The sequence below is a fragment of the Nycticebus coucang genome, chromosome 10, assembly GCF_027406575.1.
Source record: "Nycticebus coucang isolate mNycCou1 chromosome 10, mNycCou1.pri, whole genome shotgun sequence".
Classification (NCBI taxonomy): domain Eukaryota; kingdom Metazoa; phylum Chordata; class Mammalia; order Primates; family Lorisidae; genus Nycticebus; species Nycticebus coucang.
In genome coordinates, this window is record NC_069789.1 from 23,565,436 (window position 1) to 23,577,763 (window position 12,328).

Genomic DNA, 12,328 nt, shown 5'->3' on the forward strand with positions numbered 1-12,328 from the left:
GATGCTGGATATTATCAAAAGCTTTTTCTGCATGGATTGAGAGAATCATATGGTCTTTGTTTTTTAATTTGTTTATGTGCTGGATTACATTTATAGATTTACGTATATTGAACCAGCCTTGAGATCCTGGGATAAAACCGACTTGGTCATGATGTACAATTTGTTTGATGTGTTGCTGGATTCTGTTTGTTAGGATCTTGTTGAATATTTTTGCATCTATATTCATTAGTAATATTGATCTATAATTTTCTTTTCTTGTTGGGTCTTTCCCTGGTTTGGGGATCAGAGTGATGTTTGCTTCATAGAACGTGTTGGGTAGTCTTAATTCTTTTTCTACCTTTTGGAACAGGTTAAGTAATATAGGTACTAATTCCTCTTTAAAGGTTTGGTAGAATTCATACGTGAAACCATCTGGTTCTGGGCTTTTCTTTTTAGGGAGGTTTTGTATGGTTGATTCTATTTCTGAACTTGATATGGGCCTGTTCAACATTTCCGCTTGATTCTGGCTAAGTCTTGGAAGGTGACGTGCTTCCAAGTACTGGTCAATTTCCTTCAGATTTTCATATTTCTGAGAATAAAGTTTCTTGTAATATTCATTAAGGATTTTTTGGATTTCTGAGGAGTCTGTTGTTGTTTCGTCTTTGTTGTTTCTGATTGATGAGATTAGAGATTTTACTCTTTTTTTCCTGATTAGGTTGGCAAAAGGTTTATCTATTTTATTGACCTTTTCGAAAAACCAGCTTTTTGATTTATTGATCTGTTGTATTATTCTTTTGTTTTCAATTTCATTTAATTCTGCTCTAATTTTGGTTATTTCTTTTCTTCTACTGGGTTCGGGGTTGGAATATTCTTCCTTTTCCAGTTGCTTGAGATGTCCCATTAAGTTGCTAACTTTTCTTTTTCTGTTCTCTTGAGGAAGGCTTGCAGTGCTATAAATTTCCCTCTTAGAACTGCCTTTGCGGTGTCCCAGAGGTTCTGATAGTTTGTGTCTTCATTGTTGTTTTGTTCCAAAAAATTGGCGATCTCTTTCTTAATCTCATCTCTGACCCAGCTATCATTCAGCATAAGGTTATTTAACTTCCATGTTTTTGTATGAGTATGCAGATTCCTGTTGTTACTCAGCTCAAGTTTTATTCCATGGTGGTCCAAGAAGATGCATGGAATAATTTCTATTCCTTTAAATTTACTGAGGTTAGACTTGTGACGTAAGATGTGATCGATTTTGGAGTAAGTTCCCTGGGCTGACGAGAAGTATGTGTATTCAGTTTTGTTGGGATGAAATGTTCTGTAGATGTCTGCTAAATCCAAATGTTGGATGGTTAGGTTGATGCTTTAATTTTTAAAGGCAATTGACAAACAAATCTAGGTATTGATTTTGTATAAACAAATGACAAATACAGGGTGGCCATAAAGTTTGTGACAACTATTTTAAATTGCACACAAACATTATGGCCATCCTACAAAACAATTCTACTTATTAATGTACTTATTCTCCAGTAAAGTATTAGCTTACAGTCTTTTTTGTATGATTTACTTGTGTATATATTCATGTATTAACATTTAAAATAATATTCAGTGTACTTATAATGTAGTAAAATTATGGGAGAAGATATCAACCAAATTTATTGTACTTTTATATGGATGACAGGATATATATTTTATATATTGTTAAGTATTTTGTAAATGTAAAATGCTATGTTATTACTTAGGGTTTTTAAAAAATACTGTTTTATTTCTCTGCTTTTCTATCTTTTAGGTCATTTCCCAACAACTACTGGGATAAATTTGTGAAAAGAAAGGTAATATTTTTTAGAAAGAATAAATTCTCTATATTTTTCTTCAAGTGCTCTTCAGATTTGAATTAAACGTGGTTTAGATGTAGAGTGAGGGAGACGTGGAGGTGTGCTCTGTCTACATGTTAATTTTATTTCAAACTCACAGCAGATTCAAGGTGAATTTCAAAAATAAACACGTAAGAAATCCACACTCCATAGCCTCCAAACGAATAGGCATTGCTTCATGGCCTGTCTTCACTCCACTCAGGAGGCAGTGCTCTTTCCATAACATAACAATGATCAGTAAACATTTTCTTTGAAAGTATTCGGATAACCTAAGCTGACTAAAGCTATTTCTGATAAGACAGCTGATCGATTGCTAGCACTTGTGTCCTTTTTTACATTAAAGAAATAAAGTTACGGGAGGCTGAAGCAGGAGAATCACCTGGGCCCAGGAGCTAGAGGTTGCTGTGAGCTGTGATGCCACGGCACTCTACCGAGGATGACAAAGTGAGACTCTGTCTCAAAAAAAAACAAGAAAGAAATAAAGTTGTTGGATGACAACAAAGAGGACTGAATTTTATTCCCTTTATGTAACTTTAAGGATTTTTTTTTTTAACAGAGCTTTATTCTTCTGTTGCTGATAGCATCAGGAGGCGACAGAAAGAACGGAGTGCACACTGTGAGGGGCTCAGTTCTTAGGAGCTTCTAACTGAGAGTCAAGAATCATTTCTGCCCTACTTACTACACAGAATTTTAATGTGGATCCCATTTTTCTTGAATGAAATAATATATGTTAACCGTCCTTGTAGATTGTAAAATGAAATAGTCGTTATTTTTGTAGCTCCTTAGTTATCCCTTGAATTGCTCTAATTGCCAGACTCACTCAAGCCAAGCACTGTTTCCTAATGAAACACTTGTTGTGCACCATTTAGAGGAATGCCCAGGCACATGTGCCAAACAAACAAATAAAGTAGACTTTGCTCCTTCAGTTCCGCCAGCTCTGAGCACAGATTCAGAACGTGCACTAAGAATGGAAATCAACTATATGGTTAAGCACATTGATTTTCTGTATATACATATGTATGTGTGCAGTGTATATGTCCATATCTCAGCACTTTTTAGTTGAAAGCAGCAGTATGTCTGTTGATTTTTTTTTATCTTGTCACAAAATTTTGTCCTCTTGTGACCTGGCAATCTTGAACAGAATTGCACTAGTACATCTGAGCATATCCAAATTAGGCAAAGGCTTTGAAAGAATAATTTATAAATAATTTTAAATAGATAATTTGAATGTTGATTGCTATTAATTGTCTAATGGAAGAAAGAGGACGCTTCTGAATTATTAAAGCAAAAATGTCTCTGAAAATGACATAGTTATGGTCATAAATAGATAAACTGATGGCAGCCAGGCCTGTTCCTGGCTCTCCTCCTGTGGCACCCAGGGTGTTGTGCAGGGAATGGAAGTGAGAACACAGACCACGGAGAACTCCCACGCAGATCAGCCCAGCCTATTTTTAGCAAATGTAAAACAAATCCTTTTAATAAACCTAATTATTTTATTAAGTCTAAATATAGCAGTACACGTTTGTAGGCTAACTACCATTGTTCTTTTATGATTCCTTCTAATGCATCTTGTATTTCTGCTATTTATTTCCTTCTTTTTCTTTATGTATTCCTTTCTTAATCTGCTCTTTTACTCTCACATCGTGTCAGCCACTTTTCCACTCTTTCTCGTTTCTTTCTTTTTTTTTTTTTTTTTTAGGGCAACCTTACTTGGTTGCCCTCGGTAGAGCGCTGTGGTGTCACAGCTCACAGCAACCTCCAGCTCTTGGGCTTAAGCAATTCTCTTGCCTCAGCCTCCCAAGTAGCTGGGACTACAGGCACCTGCCACAATGCCCAGCTATTTTTTGTTGCGGGTTGGCTGGGGCCGGGTTTAGAACTCGCCACCCTCAGTACATGGGCCCGGGGCCCTACGCACTGAGCCGCAGGCACCACCTTCTTTCTCATTTCTTGTTTCTCCTTTGCTTTCTGGCTCCCCTTTTCCTTTTTTACTACCAGCACTCTCTTCTCCTGCTTCTCTTTTGTGGCTTTTCAGTCACTGTGTGGGACTGGCCAGATGTGTGGAGTGCAGGAGCCGCTCTGCAGGTTGGACCTTCTCAGCTCAAAGGGGAGCTGTGAGCCATGGCCAAGCAGGGATCTAAAAACGCAACAAATAAGCAAAACCGGCAAATGCGACAGGAGGGTACACGGGCAGGGAAACCAAGGGGGCCCTTAGGAAGTGACTCTGATGATGGACACAGTATTTGTCCTAGATAAGAATTAAAATGGGAACAGGGACATGGTTGCAGGTCCAGGTGTTACTGAAGACTTGCTGAGGTCAGGATATGAAAGGGAGTGAGGTGGAAAGATGAGGACTGCGGCTGGAGCGTTGAACGGTGGAAATTGAGACCAGGGAGAGACGCCATCCCTGTGATGTCCAGCTGAGTGGCACGCAGAAATCACTGGCTGGGATGTCAACCATGAGTTAGCTACTTTCTGGCCCCATCTCTTGTGATCTTTATCAGCCTTGGGCACATTACATGAAGTTTTCTAAGACACAGTTTCTCCAAAGAGTGGGATGGTAACAATACGAAACTTACATATCGTGACTATCATGGGGAATAAAGTGTAATTCCCAGCAGAATGTGAATTTCGTGAAGGTCCCTGTCAATCTCTGTCCTCCCACTTCTTATGCTTCAGCTGATCCTCTCCCTTGCGTGTTTTATCTCCCTCATGAATGAGAAATCTCATCTTCAGATTGGTGTTCAACTATAAAGAGCTGTTTGTTTAGACCTTAAGTGGTGTGATCACAGAATATGAGCCATAAAATAGATTCACATGTGATCTTTAAAATAGAGTAAATACCATATACAGTAAGCAGAAAAATAATTAAATGGTTATATACACACAGAGAGATGATGTTACTTAAGGGTTGAAATCAACAAAATGCTTTTTCTCTTGACTGTCAGGTAATGGATAAATACGGAGAGTTCTATGGCCGGGACAGGATCAGTGAGTTACTTGGCATGGACAAAGCTGCCCTTGACTTCAGTGACGCCCGAGAGAAAAAGAAGCCAAAGAAAGACAGCTCCTTATCGGCCGTGTGAGTGTCCCTCTGCCCTGCCCTGCAGCGTTAAGTGGAAAGCAGAAACAATTAATGCGTTTCTGAACTTAAACTTCCTTTCCTTCAATGTTAGAAGATTAGACGGAATAGATGAGGAAAACAGAGAAAGTATAAAAAGTACTTTTACGCTTCTTGTATTTGGTGCTATGAAATGATTGAACTTTATTTATTTTTTGAGAGTCTCAAGCTGTCGCCCTCGGTAGAGTGCTGTGGCATCACAGCTCATAGCAACCTCAAACTCTTGGGTTTAAGCGATTCTCTTGCCTCAGCCTCCTAAGTGGCTGGGACTACAGGTGCCCACTATGGTGCCTGGCTATTTTTTGGTTATAGTTGTCATTGTGGTTTGGCATGGCCGGGCTGGATTCAAACCCGCCAGCTCCAGTGTATGTGTCTGGCGTCCTGGCTGCTGAGCTACAGGTGCCGAGCCTGATTGAACTTTTTGAAGGTGGCTTTTTTGTTATCTATAGAGGTGAAGAGAAAGGAAAGAATGTTCATGTTCTTGATTTGCCTTTCCTATTCTTAAATACCCCTTAAGTCAAATACATGCCAAAGCACAATATATTACTGTGTTTTCTGATGCTCCCTGTGTGAAAAGAAGTTCATATGTTTTGGAAAAGGGAACTGTGTGGCTCTGTTATCAAAAATGTTCAAAATTCATACCCTTTCACTATAGTTTTTATATTTTTTTTAAATAGTAAAGACACAAGGGCGGTGCCTGTAGCTCAAAGGAGTAGGGCGCCAGCCCCATATACCGGAAGTAGCGGGTTGAAACCCAGCCCTGGCCAAAAACTGCAAAAAAAAAAATAGCAAAGACATAGTGTGCCCAAAATACTATACCTTCATGCTATCACATGGAAAGTTTACTTCGAAATGAAGCATATTCAGATAGGGCTTTCACAGCATAATATATTATACATGTACTTAGAAAAATATAAAACAGTTGGACTGAATCCACCTGAGGTTGACTGTCACACACACACACATTTAGTAATGTCTAGTGTGAGTATATGTACTTTTGTCTTTACACAAGTTTAGAGATGAAGCCCTCTCAGCAACACCAATAAGTCAAGCAAGTTGGAACTTGCGCAGGTGAATCAGAAAGGACACTGTCCACTGTGGGTTTGGGAAGTGGAATAATGGACCACAGTATAGTCTGTCTCAAAACATTCCTAGTGACATATGTGTGTGTACATATATACATACTTGTGTATACACACACACACACACCCAGAGACATATATTATTTAACGAATTTGATCAGCTGAATTTCTGGAATGAAAGCAAAGCACCAATGTGAGTCTTTCACTGATGTGTGTATCTGCACACTCTTCTTTTTTTGTCATTCCAGACTGAACTCTATTGATGTGAAGTATCAGATGTGGAAGCTCGGAGTCGTTTTCACAGACAACGTAAGCCTATTGTATTAACACAAAAGAAAGTGCATGCTGAGTAGATGAGTGTGTGGGAGTTCCGCAGGTGGAAAGATGGCTGAGAAAGTTACTCAGATGTGCACTCACCTCATTCAGACCCTATCTGAGAGACCTATGGAAAGACTAACCAGCCCATCTTCCATTTCTTTCAATAGCTGAAAGAGTAAAGTGAATATTTCTTCACACAAGAATTTGAGATGCAAATTCATATGTATTTTCATTCAAGTTTCAAATGGGCATACTTAATAGTTTTATAGATGTTAAAAAGAATCGCCTAAATAAACATTTTCTAAAAAACATTACTGGGGCTACATTTACGTTTCCCTCAATTTAAATACATCAAATTATTGAGTTATTTTTCTTGATTGAGTCTTCTTTTACCAAAGAGCCTTGGAAACTGGACATAGGGCTTAAATGTATATCCAAATATAATGGGGGGGGGGTAATCACCTCTTCTTAAAAACATTAGCTCAAGATTTCAGTCTAATTTTAGCACTAACTTGTATAGTGAATATTAGTTCCATCCTGTGCAAAGGTCTTTGAGACCCACCTCCCCCAATTCTCCTGCCTCTATCTCCATGCCTGTGTCACCCAGCCATGGGCCCAGAACTCTGAGTATCTGAGAGAATCTTCCTAAGAACTCAAAATCATACGTGCTTAGAAACATACATATGTATCTTGCAACTACTTTCCCATCTAATAATGGAAACCACTCTCCTGAATAAAAAGAAGGCCACCTCAGCTCCCGGCCCAGTCGGTATTTCCATTTAAGTAGGCAGTCTATCGTGATTTTCCCACTAAGGGCCACCTTCCATGCCACGCTGCTTGTATAGCCCACTGTGTCCAGCTGCGGTCTTCATGATATTTACCTTGTTACAGAGTTCCTAGTCCTGTAAAGCATCAGGTTACAAGGGTACATGTGAAATTGACTAAGTGTAGAATATAAATGTCTTAACACAATAACTAAAAAAATGCCGTGAAGGCTATGTTAACCAGTTTGATGCAAACATTTCAAATTGTATATAAAACCAGCACATTGTACCCCATGACTGCGTTAATGTACACAGCTATGATTTAAGAAAAAAAGAATTGGGGCCTGGATAGACCTGGGGGAAGTGTGAGGAGCCTTCTTCAAGCATCTTTCTGAGTCCTTGTTAGGCCTTTTACCACCTGCAGTTGTGTGGCTTCTGTTTGGCCAATTACCTCTCCACGTGTATTCAGTCTTCTGTTGGATAGTTTTCTCTCAGAAACACAGCTGGGGTTGCCAGGTAAAATACAGAAGTCCTAGTGAAATCTAAATTTCAGAGAACCAAAAAGCAAAAAGTTTAGCATTATCATGTTCCTAAGACTGCATGGGACATACTTAGACTAAAACATATTTATTCTTCCTTTCTCCTTCTGATTTAACTGGGTGACATCGGTCTAGAATCTTCACACGCCCTTGACTCAGCCTGTTAATTCGGTACATTTCCTCATTCATTCTACGCTGGTCAATTTTCCTTTGTCCTCGGCCTTTGAATTTCTTTTTAGCCTGTTAGATGCCTCCTTCTGAATGTCCCATAACAAATTTATCCTCCTCGTTTTCCTTCATTCCTTCCCACCAAATCCAGTTCTGTGCTCACAACTATCCCTTTCTGTTAGAATTTTGTTCTTCTTGTTTCCCAGCTTAAATTATTAGCGTGGACTCGTTTTCCTCGTCCCTCCAATGCACGTATTTGATTTTTTGCCTAATATTGCTCCTGTTTCTGTCCCCTGTCATTCTCCCTTCAAGCTGTACCAACTTTGCTGCTCAGTGTGGCTCTGAGAACCTCACCCTGGGGCATGTCCAGTACTGTCCTAAATTGATGGCTCTGCCATGTATTAAGATTTTAAACAATAACTTAACCTGAGTGAGCTCACTTCTTCATTCGCAAATTGGGGCTAAAAATGCCTATTTGTTAGACTAAAATGAGAGACTTTGTATCCAAATATTTGACACAATGACTAGCACTTAATAGGTGCTGAAGAAATTTTCCTAAAATGCTATTTTTCAGGGTGACGCCCGTGGCTCAAAAGAGTAGAGTGCTGGCCCTATATGCCGGAGGTGGTGGGTTCAAACCCAGCCCTGGCAAAACAAACAAACAACAAAAAAAAACTGCTATTTTTCACAAACCGTTATCCTGCTCACCAGGTGCCAGTGGGTCCCAGTGCCTGTGGGTCACACTGAGGTCTTTGAACTTGCCCTCAAGGCCCTCCAGCTCCACTGTACTCTTCCAGCTTGATCTTCTGAAACAGGAACCCACTACTCAACCACTAAACTGTTCTTTCCAAGCAAACCCTGCATCATCTGATCTCAGAGTGCTTTATAAAAATGCTTCTTTCTTTCCTTCTGTTTAATCTCCAGCTACAGTCTTGTGTTGCCTGAGACATCTCTTGTACTACCTAAGCCCTGTCTTTCTTCTTGTAGTTTTGTGTTAAAGATTAAGCTATATTACAGTCAAAATTAAGGTTTCTACTCTTTCCCAAAATGGGTAGCTCCTGACTTCACTGGCCACACATGTCTTTTGCAGAAGAGACTTTAATACATAAAGTAGACCAGGCACAGTGACTTACACCTGTAATCCCAGCACTTTGAGAGACCAAGGAAGGAGGATTGTTTGAAACCTGGAGTTTGAGACCAACCTGAGCCACATAGCAAGACTATCGCTACAAAAAAATAGAAAACTTAGTCAGGCATGGTGGCACATGCCTATAGTCTCAGCTACTCCAAGGCAGGAGGACCAATGGAGCCCAGGAGTTTGAGTTTGCAGTGAGCTGTGATGATTCACAGCACTCTAGCCAGGGTTACAGAATGAGACTCTGTCTCAAGAAGAAAAAAAAAATCATTACGAAAAGGAGGAATGGGGTGACTCACACCTGTAATCCCAGCACTTTGGGAGGCCAAAATGGGAGGATAGCTTGAGCTCAGGAGTTCAATATAGCAAGAGCCCATCTCTACAAAAATAAAATAAATACATAAATAATCTTCAGATTGACAGCAATCACAGTGTTTTTATTCTGCCCCCTGCCAACGTATGTTTTCTGGGCCTGTATGAAACGAATCACATTAATTATAATCAAGGAGATTTCTGCAAATGCTATCAACTGTATTACCAGGTGTACTGTAGCTCTCAGTGATAATCAAATAGTACCTGGGTTTTTCCTAGACCTGTCCTTATTCAGGTGAAGTGAAATGCTTTGTTAATAAAACATTTCGTGTAATCTCCTCTAACTAGCAGATCTCAGCAAACACTGACTTCGTGAGTAAGTGAAAATCAAAGCAGGGCAGCAAAGAGAGGGGGGCAGTTAGTTGGTTCTTTGGCTGTAGAACAACGATTCTCCACCTGGGACAGTTCTGCCCACCAGGTGACATCAGGCAATGTCTGGAGCCACTTGTGGTTGTCATAGCCCGTGGGGAGGGCAGGGCCATGGCATCTAGTGAGTGCTACCAACTGCCCAGCAGTGGTCAGGATGGCCCTCACGGCAGAGAGTCATTCCTTCCAAAGTATCATTTGTTCCCAGGTTGAGAAACTCTGCTATCAAGTAGTAAGTCGGTAAATATCTCTCTGTGGGGGCTCAGTGCCTGTGGCTCAAGCAGCTAAGGTGCCAGCCACATACACCTCAGCTGGCAGGTTCGAATCCAGCCCGGGCCCGCCAAACAACAAGGACGGCTGCAACTAAAAAAATAGCCTGGTATTGTGGCAGGTACCTGTAGTCCCAGCTACTTGGGAGGCAGAGGCAGGAGAACCACTTGAGCCCAGGAGTTGGAGGTTGCTGTGTGCTGTAATGACATGGCACTTTACCCAGGGCGACAGCTTGAGGCTCTGTCTAAAAAAAAAAAAGAAAATATTTCTCTGTCGGAAGATAAACAGGGACAGTTACAGTTTTAAAGGAGAAAAATAACGCTGAACCTTTGGGAACAAACTAAGTAAAAATGAAATCCACAAAGGACAAGCTGATATAGTTAATTAGAATCATAAAAGCTTATGGTCTAAAAAGAGGAAGTCATTGGAGGGATTATAATAGAATGAAATCAGAGTTGGGTTTTTTTAATTAATTTTATAATTGACAAATACTAATTGCACATACTTGTGAAGTACATAGTGATTTTTCCACACATATAAGGAATAGTGATCAGATCAGAATGATTACCATGTCTGTTACCCTAAATACTTATCACTTCCTTGTGTTGGGAACATTCAGTATCTTTCCTAGCTATTTTTCTTTTATTTCAGAATATTAGGAAGTATACGTGTTTTGTTTATATACTTCGTTTTTTCACAGATCGAGTGAAAGTTATTCCTCCTAATGATTTAAAGCTATATATTATTGTTAACTATAGTCATCCTCCCGTGGTACAGACCCCTGAAACTTATTCCTTCTGTCTAGCTGTGATTTTGTATCTTTTAACAAATATTTCCTTATTCCTCCCTACCCCCTTCCCAGCCTGTTGTATTCTCTTTTCTACTTTTTACTTCTGTACAATCGACTTTTTTTAACTTCCACATAAGAGTCAGGACGTGTTCAACTTTCTATCCCTGGCATATTTAGGACAATAGGACAAAAGTCACGTGTTCTTTTTTCTGACATGTTTTCCCCTTGTTTTGTCTTGATAGTCCTTCCTCTACCTAGCCTGGTATATGACCATGTCCGTTCTTGGACATTATAACAACTTTTTTTTTGCTGCCCATCTTCTTGATATCGCTATGGGATTCAAGACGTTGAGAACCATCTTGTCCTCGGTCACCCACAACGGCAAGCAGGTAACAGTTTATCTTTTTGTTCTCCCTGGCAGAAACTAAAAAAGCAACAAATAAAGCCAACAAAATAAAACCAGCTAAGGTACAGTTTTAAAGACATTTATGAGGAGAGGGTCTGCACCTCTCCTAAACCACAGGCATTAGTAGTTTTAGAGACCCCCTTGACCTACACTCAAGTCTTATCATGACCTTGGTTAAATTAATGATTCTAAATCTCAGTTCCCTTGTTTCATAATAAAAGTACTTACCTTATCAAATTTTGTTTGGTTAAAAGTAAAAACCAATCTAGAGGTCCTCGCACAGCTCCAGCCACATGGTAAGCACATGATTATTTTTTTCGCAGCTCAGTATTCACTCCATTGGATATTACGGGGAACGGAATATGCCACAGCTTCCTTCCCCACTGCTTTATCAGCAGGACAACATGAGATGCTGTACTTGAACTTAATGTAATATTTTAAAACTGGATATTCATATACTTTTTTCTCTACTTCTAAATTGAACAAAAAAGAATAATGTTTCGTACTGGACAGGGTCATACTGACTTGGAGGAAAACAGGTCTAGGTCCAGGTAATCAACTTACGTTCTGCTGGAACCCATTGGTAATGTTAAAACCCTCCATTATGATGAAATGTCCTGCAGAAGCACGCGCTTACTGATTCATTCACTGTTTTTCAAATGTCCACTGGGTGGTAACGTTCTGTTTGGGTTAACAGAATCCTTCTTTTCCAGAATTTTATAGACCAGCACATTTCTAAATCAACATTGCTCAAGAAAAGCCTTGAACTACGTCCACAGTTAAATTTACAGTATCATGATCATTAGTTTTCTAAATTTCAGCATGATTCTTACACTTGTCACCATAGGTTGTGAATATGACTCTGACGTGCAGGCAAGCTGAGAGTTAGTGGATCAGAAGTCTGCTGTGTATATTCCTCAGTCAGTTGATAAATTGTGTTTGAGCTCCCAGGACATGTAATAGAATAGAGATGCAAAATTTATAGTGCATTTCAACATAAAATATCTGGCACTGCTTATAATCAATTTCTGAATTATTCCTTTTCTTTTTGAGGTATCAGATTTTCATTTGCATATATATTTGGAGCTTTATAGTCCTAACAGGTAAAAACACGCAGAAGTTTATAATAGCATTGTACTTCATTTATAGGAACGAACTA

General features: G+C 39.5%; 1 protein-coding gene across 3 annotated transcripts in view; it reads left to right on the forward strand.

The window, feature by feature from the left end:
• RYR2 (ryanodine receptor 2) overlaps positions 1 to 12,328 on the forward strand; it is an 830,565-nt gene that overhangs the window by 799,376 nt on the left and 18,861 nt on the right. For all 3 annotated transcript variants that reach the window (XM_053605591.1, XM_053605592.1, XM_053605593.1), the window contains 4 exons: positions 1,757 to 1,799; positions 4,787 to 4,920; positions 6,290 to 6,350; positions 11,006 to 11,152. In XM_053605591.1, coding sequence (XP_053461566.1) covers positions 1,757 to 1,799; positions 4,787 to 4,920; positions 6,290 to 6,350; positions 11,006 to 11,152 — 385 coding nt within the window. The remainder of the gene's footprint in view (positions 1 to 1,756; positions 1,800 to 4,786; positions 4,921 to 6,289; positions 6,351 to 11,005; positions 11,153 to 12,328) is intronic.